We start from the raw sequence: 14,625 nt of genomic DNA on the forward strand, positions 1-14,625 counted from the left end.
TGTTCCACGCAGATGTTTAAGAAACTTACTCAGGAAGTTGTTCTCTATTCTGCTCCCGTATCGGACTGAAACACCAGTGAATCAGCTCTCAGGATCGAAGCCTAGCTGAAAAGCGAACAAGAAACACAAAATAAAGAACACAAATTGATGTTATCTTCTCGATTTGATTTCCTAAAAATTCTCTGCACTTCACTTTAAACACATTTCACGTATGGCGTTGTGTAGAGTATCTTTTTTGTTGTTTAAGAATAACGCACCCCACATATAAACTGGACACCAGCGTGATGGTCTAAGACAAAGAAGCAGCCCACAGGACAGTGTGCTCATTCTGCGTGTTTGTCCTTTTCGCTTATGCCAACTTTATATCGTGAATTCTTACACCACTTTCTCCATTAATTGAAATCGCTTCCCTCTGACAGGCGAAATATCATCCAGGAATCAGAGCGCTTACCAAGGTCCCCTACAGTTACTACTTATCACGAAGTTTAAAACAAAAGTGAGGCTATTATCTCATTTCGAAGGTAGTTGTTTTGTCTCATTCAGCTTTATTTTCGTGGAGGCCACGTTACCTCCAAACCACTACTTGCAATTGTAATTTTGGTGCCTTATATTCTGAGTGCAAACGAGGCAAAGCGATATCACGTCCACTACATGAAGGCCAAGACGCTTGTACTACAAAGCATAGCGAGACATTACACGAAATAACTGCTGAAGATGCGGAGATAAATTCGACCTGCATACATAGCTACACATCAACATAAAATTGGGTTTTCATTTTCTGCGACACAGTCTTCTTTCCTTTTTGTGTATGAAAAATATCGCCAACCGCCTACGTGCGACACGCAGATCGAAATTGCACTAGCTTACCTAAACTCCTTACAGTAGTGACACCAAAAGTTGTTAGAAAACCTTTTCTTTAAAACTTGTTCTGATTGGAACCAGAGGACACGAAACGCCGAGTAGTGGCCTTCATTGTATTTTGTATTCAAAAAGTAGCACAAGACAAAGAGGTGAGGCGGGGGCCGTCCTTGTGGTAGCAGTAAGTTGTTGCAAGCAATTGTGTGCTCGGGCCTGTCGGCTGGCACGAGAGAGCCACTAGGAGTGCCGCGTGCACTTCAATGTTGGAGAGTAAAAACATAACACGGAAAAAGATAGAAGAAAAGTCAGCCCCATTTGCTTTAATGCATGGCGGCGGCGCCGTTTGCCCTGTTTTTTTTAAATCTTTTTTTGCATTTGGCTTTCTGAAATTAGAGGAATTTGGCCATGACTGAACGAAAAAATCTAAGAAAAAGGAACAGAAAGAACACAAGATATAGACTTCACCTGAACTCTTGAGGACGCATGCTTCCTTTTTATCGGTAAAGTCGAGCCCTCAAGGCGCCCCTAAAGACGGAATCACATCGGAACTTAATGAAGAGGGTTCTTCACACATCGCAGGAGCCAGAAACTCCTCGCTACAAAAGCTAGAACAAAATATCTTACAAGAAGACTTCTGACAGGTGTACAGGATCAGACACCGTGAAAGCAGTACATGCGCAGTAGGGCCGCACACAACCTACATACTTGGCTGGAACTGCCGCGGCTCAGATCACTATTAGCGTGCTCGCTATTGGCGACAGTTCGACCTACAAATGATCGAAGAGGACGCAAGCATAGCAGGGGCGGAACAATGCTAGTTTGGTGGACGTCTGCGGGGTTAGTGTGGCCGCGGCTAGCAGATGACAATGTTAAATGAGAGACATGAGAGAGGCCTTTCTACTGCAGTGCACATAGTAAGGCTGATGATGAGAAGGACAGATATGACGCTCCTTTCTTCATTTTCTCAAAGTCCTCCGGATACTAGTGAGCAGGGCACCGCTTAAGTGTTTCCGGCTTATTTGTTCGCAAAACACAACTGGTGAAGTTTTGTGAATAAATGATTACGGCGATTCCAAAGTGTAGGCGGCCGCTTTCTGTTCGCTTCTTTGAATGCATACGGTATATGAATTTATGCATATACACAGGTACGCATGTGTACTGGTGCCGATAAAAGTCGGATATTCATCTTACCTTGTGCGTTAAGAATGGGCATTGTTGCTTTACAAAGCGTTTACTTTCTTTAACGTCTTTTCTGTACTCAAAATAGCTTTGAGTCATCAGCCTTCCGAGTCCTTTCCTAAGTTTCAGTTGTGTCAAACTCACTCATGTTTACTGGCACAGAAGGAGCATATTTGTTTGCTTTTAGTTTTAACCTGCGGCTGCATAATAATATAGTCATCCAGGGTGGAAAAGTCCATAGAAACCAACCGACAAACTTATTGCCCATACCATTTCCCTGCTTAGAATGTATGCGGGTGCTCGTATTACAAGCCACTTTGAGCTCTCCCCTTACCTTCCATGTACTTTCAATGGGCGTCACGCAAGTTTTATCCGGTGTCATCGCCATGGCCGTACGTGCTCTTAGCGTTTAGTGGCCTCTGAACGCCTTCTGCTTTCTCTCTGAACTTGTATTGCGCCCGATTTTTCAGTCATGCCACGATCCGGGGAAGATACAAGCTTCACGTTAAGTGCCTCTGACATACTGTTTTAGTTCGTTTGAATTAAAGTACACATTTCTAGCGTCGCCTGTCTAGGAGCGTTTTGTTCTCCAGTAATTTTGAGATCGGAGCTACAGGAAGGGGATTAGCAGCAGTGCTCCTCACGATGAGGTTAGGATTGCTTCTGCGGCCTTCTCTTTCACTGCCGTAACTAAGCTTTGCTTTATCGTTTCAATGTTGGTAATCTCGTGTGCAGAGGTTAATCAAACTGCCTCGATCTCGCCTCTGTGCGGGTGCCTCTGCAAGAAAAACAAAATCGTGAGCGCACAATGCCTTATAAACGGCTTATGACCTCGGCCAGGAAAAGAGTCGTTATATTGGCGTTAGCTGAAAAACTTTGGCACTGACTTTCGTGTTAAAAGTTTTTGTTCATTAGCTTCACAGAAACTTGCCTAAAAAGCTTATTAAATCGGGCGCTTGCTTTCAATGCGCCTGCTTGCAATTACTTATAATCAAATATTTAACGCCAGACTTCACCGAAATACAGATCTAAGGCGTTTTGAGCCTGAATTCGGTGCGGCGGCCAAGATTTATAAATATTCGTTTAGAGAAGGCAGACATCTTCTTCGATATGGATTCATTCCTCTCCTGCACATCAAAAAAATGTGGTCACAACACAAGCTTATTGGGCGCATTCAGAGTTCTTACTTTGTGCCCTACTGCCCAAGCAGCAGAGTCCTTCATGAGGACTCACAACTATGACGCACGAACGACAGTCTATCTGAAAATTACATGTAGAGGATGCATCTGCGGAGCACTACACCACAAGCCACGTCATGCTTCAATCTGAAAAAAAAATGTTGGCCACTTCAGTGCTGACAGAATAAATCTTTGTAGCTTTGAGATCAAGACACTGTAGAGGTCTAATTCTAGGTCGAAAATGTTGATTGCACTGGAGGTATTTGATAGCTCGGCGCTGGGTAGAAAGTCCGGTCCGACGATCACGTTGCGGCAACACCGCTGCTGAACGATATAATGCGGTGGATAACCACGGCCGTTCATTGCTACCATTAACACACGTAATTCAGAGGAATGAATAAGGAGACCTGCCGCTGGGCAGACTTCCTGGCTGTCCAAAGTCGCGATCACTATCTTGAGACGCGCGGTGAACAGTGCACATCTGACAGAGTAGTCTGCTCATGTCACCATTAAAGCAGCAATCCAGCGGCCGTCGTTAGTCACTTCATGATCAGTGGTTCGGGCTCTTGCTCTGCACGTTGGTCTTTATGTCGGTAACGACTTGGCCGTTTGTTCCTACCATTGAGAGGGTTTGTCGTCTTCGCAGTACTAGGCGCTACCCTACAGTATCGTGCGATACCATAAAATACCATGACATTACCAAACCACGCCGTAACATACCCTACCAGACCGTATAATACAATACCGTGTCATTATCATACCGTACCGTACCATACCGCAGCATACCCTACAGTACCCTGCCTTACCGTACCGTACCATACCATACTATACCATACAATGCACACTTTCCAGTACAATGAAAATACACATCTGCACAGTAAACGTATTATGTGTATACAAATTGAAGGGCGTTGGCAGTGCCAATCAGTCGAAGGCGAGAAGATAATTCCCAAACCTTGCATTCACGTCTGTGAGATGCTGTGATACTTTTCATATCATCTTTGAACAGCACGCTCTACCCCCTCTCCATTGTGCTTTAGCTGCCCGTTTTCTTTGGCGCTTGCCGCCTGTGTTGCTTTGAACCTATCTCCAAGTTTTCTATGGTTGTTTGCCAACGAAATGACGGTTAGGTTCGGCTCGCTAGCGTTTATAAGTGACAGCTTGATTGGCATCCAACACCATTCGAGATGGTGATTACGTGTCGACTATGGCGTGGAACCTAAGATGTGTTCTAACAACACAGCGCTCGATCAAACTGCCTGAAAGCAAAGATGAAATGAAATAAATAACTGCGGGTGCAGAACTACACGTTTTTTCAACAGAAGCCGACGCGATGGCTCAATGGCTATGGCACTCGGCTGCTGACCCAAAAGACTCGGGTTCAATTCCGGCCACGACGGCCGAATTTCGATGGAGGCGAAATTCTAGAGGCCCGTGTTCTGTGCGATATCAGTGGACGTTAAAGAACGCAGGTAGCCAAAATTATCCGGAGCCCTTCACATCGGCGTCCCTCATAGGCTGAGTCGCTTTGGAATGTTAAACGCCCAAAAACCAAACAATTAGTCTACAAGTTTGTGTCATAGAATATCAAAAGGACACGCTCATGCCAGGTACATTTGTGACACACCTTACTTTTTTTTCAAGAAACATGAACTGTCGCACCTACGCAGCCTGAGCTCTTGAAATTGATCTTCGTCTCGCCGTACAGAAAGAGTTAGCCATAGCAACTGCTGTAAAAGGCATATTAGCATGCGTTTCTTAGGTGAGCTGTCGCTCGAAATCAAAGAGAATATGACGCTAGTGTTCCTGGTCAAAGTGACGTGTGATAGCTCTCCAGGTTCCTTCATTTCTATAGATATCAGCGTACTCAATTACTACAGCTTCGTGTGCAATGTTTTCCCTGGATTCTCATGCATACCCTGCTATGACCGTAGAAATTTGTGATTTGTTGCGTTATGTTTTAGAATGCGCTATTCCCAACGTTATATTTTTATCTTTTCCTCACCGTCGACTGGAATGCTGGAAACAGTGCAGAGAAAACAATTATGCAGGAATTGATTGCACAGATATCAAACGCAATTAAAAGTTCACTTGATGAGAAAACCTACTGCCCTTTTCATATTGCACGCAATCTGTCCGGATCACCCCATTTAGACTGAAAGATGTTAAGTTTTCCTATTTCGTGACTCTCGGTAGTTAGAGACGGAGTGTCAGGATGAATGAATTCTTTTTATTGGAACACCCAGCTAAAGAACGAGATCTAGAAGCAGCTCCTGAGTGACGAGCGATGATGATGATGCCTTTTTTCTATCGAAGGACTGAAAACTCTAAAAGCAGATATATCTTTACCAGGATTCCACCATATTGATAAATGGTAGCGATCAAGTGCTAAGGAAATTTGTTTCTCCAGTTTTAATTAGCACCAAGCTAAAATGAGTGCTTCTGCTCGCCACCTGACGCTGCCGAAATTTTAAATAATGATTGAGTAGCTTGGACTATCAAGACATTCAACATTTAAGCGTATTTAACGAGGGGACGCCATATAGCTCCTAACAAAATATAAATGTTATTTTTCCTTCTCTAGCCACTTAGGTCTCAAGTAAAATTCTATGTGTTAAAACCTAGCCGTTGAGAAAGCAGAGCGCTGCGAAACGAGAACGAACAGTTCTAGATCAGCATAAATGTCCTTGTACCCGCAATTCTTTTCTTTGAATTCGCCTAACTCGAGGCAAAAAAAAATAATTTCTTAAAGTGAACCGGCACTGATGTAACCCCCATGTCGCTATCTCTATACATTGTAATTTGGAGGGCGTCATTATGCAAAAAAAATACTGAACTAAGCGTAGTAATTGGGTGTAGGCTCATCCTGCTTCCATATGCGTACTTCACCTGCCCACTGTGATGCGTGACTAGGCTAGTATTCTGTTCAGATGCTGGTTATACAACATTCTCTGGGTTTTTACCGTCGAGCAACGCGTGCTGCATAAATTAAAGCCTGCCTGAACTTGTATAAAAGCGGCTTGCGAGGTATCGAACAGCAGCAGTTGGCTCCTACAGCAGCTCTGAACTCATCATGTGTGAGCCACCTTCCTTGCGGAACTTGGCACTTTTGATGTAGAGCTATCTCTCTTATCAATATACCTTTGGCGGCAGTCACTGCACTGTTTTATAATAAGAACAGTGATTATAGCTACTAAAGGTTGTTTATTTTTTACAACTCGGTTCGGCGATACGGACAAGGCAGTCTGCAGCAACATGAGCGTGTTTATGCCTGCTTTTTCTTCCACTATTTCAGCTGCAAGGAGAATAAATTTGATAGCATTAAGAGAGCGACCTTATGCATAGAGTGTGAACACTGATTTTGCTTTTACGTCCTAACAAAAAAAAAAGAGCAGCGTTCATGCTGAGATCTAGAGAAGCGCTCGCTTCGAAAATTTTGTCACAAAATTTTATGATTATCTCTCAATTGTCTCAGTAAAACGTCCGAGAAACATGTGTCCAAAAACTTCCCCTACACATTTTACAGAATACTGCGCTCCAGATCATTAATTATCAGGATCTGTGTTACATATAAAAGCATACATTCCACAGTACACAAGGCATGAGGACCAAGAAACTTCGCATAAACTAATTGCGATATTTTCGACGTTTTGCATTGTGGTTTTCTTGAGCTCATGAGAAATTATTCTCCATAAACCCAAAGTCAAATAAGAGAGACTGTCAAAGGAAGAGCAGTTTTCAGACGATACAGGAAAAAGTTTACAAGTATACTTTTATGCGTAAAGTGATCAAAGCATCATGAGGATACGAAAGAAATCTGCAAGCGTATGGAATTATGTGCAAGTTCATAATGATCTAAGCCCATCCATTCACAGTAGTAAATCGGTAAATACATATCTTCATTTACTGGACTGTAAATAGCCAAATTGTTCCTAAGTGCTACGGAATGAAGAGAAATATGCAGAATTACATGATAGGTATACAAGCGGAGCTAAAACCACTGTACTGGGCGACGGAAAGAAATATTTCAGTCAACTTGAGAAGAACCAGAGCAGCAGAATTTTCTGAGAAAGGGTGAGCAAGGCAGAACATGAGACAAATTAAACACCGAACATGGTGAAAGGTAAGAAATGCAGTGCGCAGCACTGATACCATAAAGTTTATGGAGTGACATAACGGGTGCATACTTTAGGTAAAGAGCAGTTTGAAATCAGCCTGAAGAACATACGGCCCTCGATGACTCAAAACACAAACACCTCTAAGCAACTGGGACTGGGACAGTGAATTCATATGTCCTGAAGATAATGTTCTTTTTATTGTATACACCACAGATCCGTGCTTCCATCGTCCTGGCTCTGGCCACCAGCGCTTTTGCTGGCTTCGTTGGCACCGCTGGCTACTGCGTCGGACTGGCTGCCGCCCCGGCTGTGGCCACCTACGCCGCTGCCCCAGCTGTGACTAAGATTGCCACAACCTACGCGGCTGCTCCAGCTATCGCTACTGTTGCCCACGCCGTCCCAGTTGCCACCTACGCTGCTGCCCCAGCTGCTGCTACTGTCGCCCACGCTGCTCCCGTTGCCACCACTGCCGCTGCTCCTGCCGTTGCCAGGGTTGCCACCACCTACGCCGCTGCTCCAGCTCTCACTGCCGTCCAGGCTGCTCCAGCTGTTGCCACCATCGCCCACGCCGCTCCAGTCGCCGCCTACGCCACTGCACCAGCTGTCGCCACTGTCGCTCACGCTGCTCCATTCGCCACCTACGCTGCCGCTCCAGCTGTCGCTGCCGTCCACGCTGCCCCAGCTGTTGCCACCACCACCGTCCACCACTCCCCAGCTGTGGCTAGCGTTGCCCATGCTGCCCCAGCCCTCGCTGCCTACCACGCCGCTCCAGTCTACGGCTACGGTGTTTGTACCTTCGGCTATGGTGTTGGCCACTACGGCTACGGCCACGGTCTCCTGGGCTACGGTCTGAACTACGGCTACGGCCTTGGCACTCCATTCCATTACGGTGCTCTCCTCGGCAAGAAGTGTAAGTGCACTGCTTTACTCCTTATATTCTGGCGCAGTTCAAGTCTACTGAACAGAATATTTACGGCATCAGAAGGAGCCTGGAACTGGTCACCATGGATGGGAAAACTGTTCCGAAATATTTACTCTGCTTTAAAGAATATTGCAGGGACATGACAACAGACCTATGACTTTTAAAACTTTAATAGTTGCAAGGAAGCGCACTTGTCTCTTTTTTGAATTCTTCAGAAAAAAAAGTGTTGAGTCGCTCTGTTTGCTCGAACCTTTGTATCCTGTGTGACTGCAGGCTAATTTTTCAATTTCGGTGCTGCAATTTGAAATAGCTCTCATGCTCTGTGCACTGCATTCAAGTGATCTATTCTGTGTTAATGCTTACCTCTTCTTCATATCTTTTCTTCCAGAAACTGTTTTCAGCTCTGTAACGAGTACACATGCCGAAACAGAAGAAATTACTACCATTTTTCATGGACGTTGAATAAACGTCGCTGTAAAACTTAAATCATTGAAAATAAATATATTTATTCCGTGCATACTTCTTTTTCTTAATTCCTAATTTTAAACTCACCTCTGAACGTTTTACTTCGCGAGCTCTTAAGTACGGCTGCCTTTCTTGTAGTCGTGTAACTCAAGCTCGTTGCAATACGTATGTGTGGCTTTTTATATTATTTCGCACACTTGTCATAATGGCATAAATTCAGGTCACTGTATACTACAGAAAATCATGTAAGGTATTTTCGTGCAGGGTCAAGAAAGGCTGCTGCTCTTATTGTTGTCGGTCAGCCACTTGAGAAATCCTCTTCCCTTTTTGCCGTTAGTCCCACTTCTTATGAAATGCGTTTCCTTGCAGCCCTTTCCATGCACAAGTTCACAGCAGTTAGCGAACATCCACCTCCGCAGCCAGTATGGAACACCTCGGGAAGGTGGTTGGTCCTGCATCTTGCAAGCCCCATCAGCACATGACCGACGGGTGAAGGGCCGCCCCACTCCTTATCCTTTCAATGAATACCTCCTCCAGTAGCGCTCGGTAATGAAAGAAGGGGAAGTTTTCATCTAATTTTCTTCATTTGTCCCAAATTATAATCTATGTCAATGGTGACGTGGTCACTAACCTACGCATCTAATTCTTCCCGTCACAGTAGTGCACCCGAGCCCTTCTCCCGTCAGATTTCAAGTGTGCGTTCGTTTTTCAGGCAGTGTTACGACCTCTGAGTGGTTTAGCAGTCCAAACTTCATTTCTATGAAAGCGGTGTGAACTTGTTTTTCCCTTCTGGAATCCTAATGTCATCCCCAAAACAGTATGCGGAGCGTTAAAATCTTCAGCCATTAGTATCGAGGTTCCAGGATATAAATTACGAATGTGTTTAACCCATCCAAGATTAATTACTGCGCTTCTACGTCGAGCGTACTCTGAAACTAGTTTTAGGGGCGTTTTATTAGGGCGCGCGAGCACCACAACTACTTCCTGCTGAGGGCTGCAACACTTGCGCAAGTCAAGGAGCGTTTGGGGAATGTCAGCCGTAATATAGACGGCCGCTTTTCCTGTCTTTTCCGTCTCTGCCGTTTTCTCTTTTATTAGGGGCAGAATGGCACTGGTACGCTATAATATCTCTGATTGGACACAACTGATTATGTTCCTGTATCAATAACTCCCATGAATGCTGCTTGCAGCGTAATAAATTTGTCTTAATTTTCCTAGCCTTATTAGAAAGCCCTCTGCAGGCTATATTTTGTAATCTCTTACCGATTCTTTCGGCTCTTTCTATCTATGATGTATACTGCTCTGATTGAGTTGTGCCAGTTGCGCAAGACTGTCTAGTACCGTCTCCCTTTTTAGTAAGCCAGCGGCAGCTTTACATTTCAGAACATCCACTCACCATGGTGCCTTATTGCCTTCAGGAGTCTCGCTGTTTTTTTGTGGTTTCGTTGCGCCGTTAGGCTATACGCGCTCTCTTCTGGCACAGTTTTGGTGTGTATCTTTGTAATGTCAAACTGTGGTATTGGTCTGATGTGCGCTCTGAAGGAATGCCGCAAGGCTGGTGTTGGATAAGCACTCTGGCCTGTCAGGGGCGCGCTTACCTTTGCCCGTGACCGGCTGCCCTGGTAGTTTGACCCGTCGGGGTGTTCGTTGCGAAGTGCCAGGGGTGACTTCTTGTTGCACCTCCATAGCCTGCAGTGCATCTCTCTGCACGGGTAGCTGCCCGAGCGCTGTCCTTGTATTTGAAGCGTCATCCACTCTGTGCTGCGACTAAGAGCTAGCTCCTGGAGCTGGATCGTTACCACAACCGGCGGCGGTCATGTAAACGCCCGGTCTGGTACTTGCCATTGTTTTTGTAGAGGTAGCAGCAACGACCCGAGGTTCCAGTGACGTCCCCATCCTTGGCACCTTAATTCCGGTGAGGCTCAGCGTAGCACCGGTAGGCCTAGCAGCTAAGCCTCATCGTCATTTGATAACTCCTGCCCGGAGAGTTGTAACCTTTGGCAGTCTTCTTGTCACGCTCGGGTTGTTTGGCCTTCATGCTCATCTTCAGGAGTTTTATGGCCGCTGTGTGCGCGAGAAATACAGAAAAAATTCGAAACCTTGCTGGGCAGACGTAGTTCTTGTTTTTGCTATCCTCAAACAATGCCACATGCCCACAGAGTGGGATCGGCCAAGAATTGGGGTGCACAGAGAGTTTTTCAGATGAATATTTTTATGAACGAAAATAAAATGAATGCTGGGGAATAGAGGAGTGAACAAAAAGAAGAAACACCGAAATAGAACTGGAAATGCATAACGCAGGAGATGGACACAGTGGTATTTGTAGCCGAGTGATTTAGAAAAAAATGTTAGCAAGACAGCCGATTAGATTCCAGTAAGAAAATTTGAAGGGCTGTAAAAACAGGCATGTGACTGTACCCAAGTATGGTACATATGACCGACAATATGACCGGCCTGCTCAAACTAAGGTCAAGCTGTTACACAATGTAGCCACAGTGCAGAGTAGCACGTCTTCTTCCTTCTCCGTTTGTATCGATACCGCAGAAATCTTCACGACAAGAAGAGCGAATCCGAGAGAAATAAGATGACAATAGTTGCTAGAAAGGGCTTGCGTTATACCTTATTGATTTGTTTCACGTTTTCAACACCAGTCTGTCGCCGTCTGTGTCTTGGCCAATCTTCCGCAGTTGCTATGCGCCATTATCCTCTTGAGGGCAACAACGTTATATCATACCTCGGAATGGTATCCCAGTAAACGTTATCGGAGTAGAATGCAATCGACTTTATATTTTCCACCCAATCCACCATATTTGCGGACTCGGCGAGATAAGGCAACGTTAGAGTTTAGTTATGTATAGTTCGACGTTCTGAAACAACACATAAGCTTCAACGGACTCTTTAGAGTAGGGCTGCGGAATAATTTATACCGCTTAGGGTTTTTTAATCTGCACTTACAGCGCAAGCCACAAAAGCTTTTTTGAAGTTCGCCTGCTTAGGAGTGGGGCCGCCGAGGACGGATTACATCCCGTGGCTCTGGCCTCTGTAGCGAAATCCTGAAATCATGGTGCCACCTCAACCTGTAGTTTAAGCAAAGTGTTAGAAATGAGGGCCGCGCTAAAATATTATTTTTCTGTTGCAGTATGTGTTAATTTTCAAAGAGAAGCAAATGGGACAACCAGCTCTAATAAAAATATGCAGCACTTGATGATTTTTGCAGAAAATTTGCATGCACTGTTCAGTAATTGATCGAGGCGCTCACAGCGTAGGGACTGCGAGTGACAGCCTAACAAGGCACTTAAGCTATAAGCTTGCCGGCTTAGCGTATTGATCAGCGAAACATGTTATAGCTTCAGTTTAGCCATTTGGCCTCGAATTTGTGCCGTGGAATATATATTGTCTGTCGAAAGAGACCGCCTAGCTGTGCTAATACGAATCAACTAAATCTGATCTGGCCACCTACCGCCCTCCCACCCCCTCTCTCTCTTTTCTTTCTCATTTTTTCCTCATGGCATGAAGGGAGTTTCCTTTTCTACTTTGCCATCTGCCAACCATGGCTGCTCACCTCATTCTCAGTTGGCAGGGGGCGGCCGTTGAAATTGGTTAAATCAAACCAATTCACTTCGTAAGTAATGTCTTACGGCTGACGCTGTAGATTCTATAGTAGGATGCAGTTCTGTATGGCTAAATCGAAGCTATGACAGCTTTTGCTTTAATACACGCTGAATGCATAAGACAAGCAAGCTTATATATGTATGACACCAGCTAGGTCATACCTAGCCAGTTTACAAGCCATAGTTGTAATAAATGCTTAATTCTGAATGTGTCATGCACTAAAATTAGGTAAATACCGCAGAAGTGTCTAGGATAACTATCAGGCTGGAGATAAGGTGGCCTAATTGGTACTGATTGTTTCCAATAGAAAAAGTGTCCTATGATGAACTGTAGGTAACTAGCCCAAATAGCTGAACTTTTTTTATGACCGTGTTTCAGGCTATTATACTTTTCTGCAGACAGCTAAAAGCTTTTTATGGTTTGGAAGCTATAGCCCTAGGGGCACAAATTTTTTAATAGCTGGCAATAAGCGCCGATTTGTGAGTGTATAGACGATCATGAAAGGCTGTAGACTTGAAAGGCTATAGACCGATATAGCCTTTTTTACAGATGCCCATAGGCCGTTTACGTTTTGGTTGGTTCTTCTCCATATGCTCTAGCCACCATTTCTGTGGTCATTACAGTTTCATGATGAGGATGTGCTCAAAGGCATGCGTGACCAGAGCCTTTATGCGCGCCACCAAATCAAAAACAGGCTTATGTCTGCTGATACTCAGGCATTTCAGGAACGCTCGCGAGAGAAGGAAGAATAAAGTTGTTTCCCGAGTGTTTACAGTGCAGCCCGATTACACTGCAGCAAGCGCGCCGCCTCGAGTATTGCAGGGTACGGTGAAAGGTGTTCCGTACCGTCTTTTTTCTTGCGCAAAGAATCTCTCCTATGCTTCTGCCTTCATTGACCCACTTCTCAGCTGGAGACTTCCTTTAAACACAGCCCGAGAGTCACTGCACGCTAGCAGGAAGTTATCAGCCTCCAGAGCCAGGCGGGATGTGTGCCTTTAAGGCTGCAATGTGCTTTCGGTATTCTTTTTGAATAATTTTAATGCTTTCGGATTGTTATCCTAACTTTTGCAAACTCTCTCCTCCTCGTCTTGTGTTACGTTACCCTCTTCCCACCTCCCACCTCCAACCTCCAAAATCCTCCTCCCAAAAACAAACAACGCACCATTACCCTCAGGAAAGCCGCACCAATCACTCACCCTTACCCTCAGAAGGTCGCCACCCACCAGCCACACATGTTTGATCCCCAGCCATCTTCACTGTCCACAAGCCATCTGTCACCACCAACCAACCCAATGGCGCCCTACACAAGGTCAGCAATCGCCCATCCACTCACATCACCCCCCAGTCGCACCCTACACTCCCTCACTTTTTCAAAATCGGTCCGTCTGCTGGTTTGTGATACCGTCGCCACCTTCCAGGAGGCACCTTTGTCCTCATCCCATCGTCACCCTTATACAGCGCACCTTCAACCTTCAGAAGGCCTTCACTCAATATATGCGCCCACTTTCCCCGTCCACCCAACATCACCGTTCAGAACCAGCCACCCACTACCAGCCAACGTGCGCACCAAAGTAGGCCCTCCCACCACCCATCCACTCACTCTCACCCTTAAGACGACTCCACCCAAAAGAAGCCGATACAGCACTGAAATGATAAACCAGCAGCGAAATACTGTTTACAGACACGACTGGAAGGTGATCATTCTTTCAACCAAAATATACAGTTGTCTTCTTTATCGAAGGGAACGTGCGAACGCGTGGCAGATAGAATGGAACCTGTTACCTAGAGTTGCGAGTTTGTTTTCCCTGCGCCGTTAGTGCCTCAATTGGCCAAACGCGATGACATGACTGGAAAACATCCGCGAATTGCGAAAAAGGAAACTCCTTTGCATCGTTTACTGCTAGACTGTTGCTGACAGTCTATTCGCACACCAACTGTTATCGTGCTTTATTGCGTTTGGTTTTGTTTAGTGCACTTGTTCACTGAAAACTGTTTTATTATCGAAGCCACGCAATTTTATGGCAAGTGTTGGCTGATTGCTAAAATGAAAACGTGTGTGATTTGTGACGTTAACAACAAACGGTGCCACCCATCCACCACAGGGCGAGCAGTTTGGTCGTAACTTATTGAGATAGGCCTTGGTGCAGCTGACGCATTACAAGCAAGCTGTGTCATTAAATGCAACAGTGATCTGCCTAGAAGTAAGCAAGTTCGGCAGCCAGAATCATGCGAATTATGATTGTTCTCGCGCCAACAGCTTCAGCAAGTCCACCTCCTGCATGTAAGAGTCGCG

At 45.3% G+C, this 14,625-nt stretch overlaps 1 protein-coding gene across 1 annotated transcript in view; it reads left to right on the plus strand.

Annotated features, from left to right (window-relative positions):
* The window catches only part of LOC144119745 (uncharacterized), a 56,221-nt gene that overhangs the window by 17,458 nt on the left and 24,138 nt on the right, over window positions 1-14,625 (plus strand). Inside the window, exon 3 of the mRNA XM_077652292.1 lies at window positions 7,628-8,243. Within this exon, the coding sequence (XP_077508418.1) occupies window positions 7,628-8,243 (616 nt within the window). The remainder of the gene's footprint in view (window positions 1-7,627; window positions 8,244-14,625) is intronic.

Source organism: Amblyomma americanum, chromosome 2, assembly GCF_052857255.1.
Source record: "Amblyomma americanum isolate KBUSLIRL-KWMA chromosome 2, ASM5285725v1, whole genome shotgun sequence".
Classification (NCBI taxonomy): domain Eukaryota; kingdom Metazoa; phylum Arthropoda; class Arachnida; order Ixodida; family Ixodidae; genus Amblyomma; species Amblyomma americanum.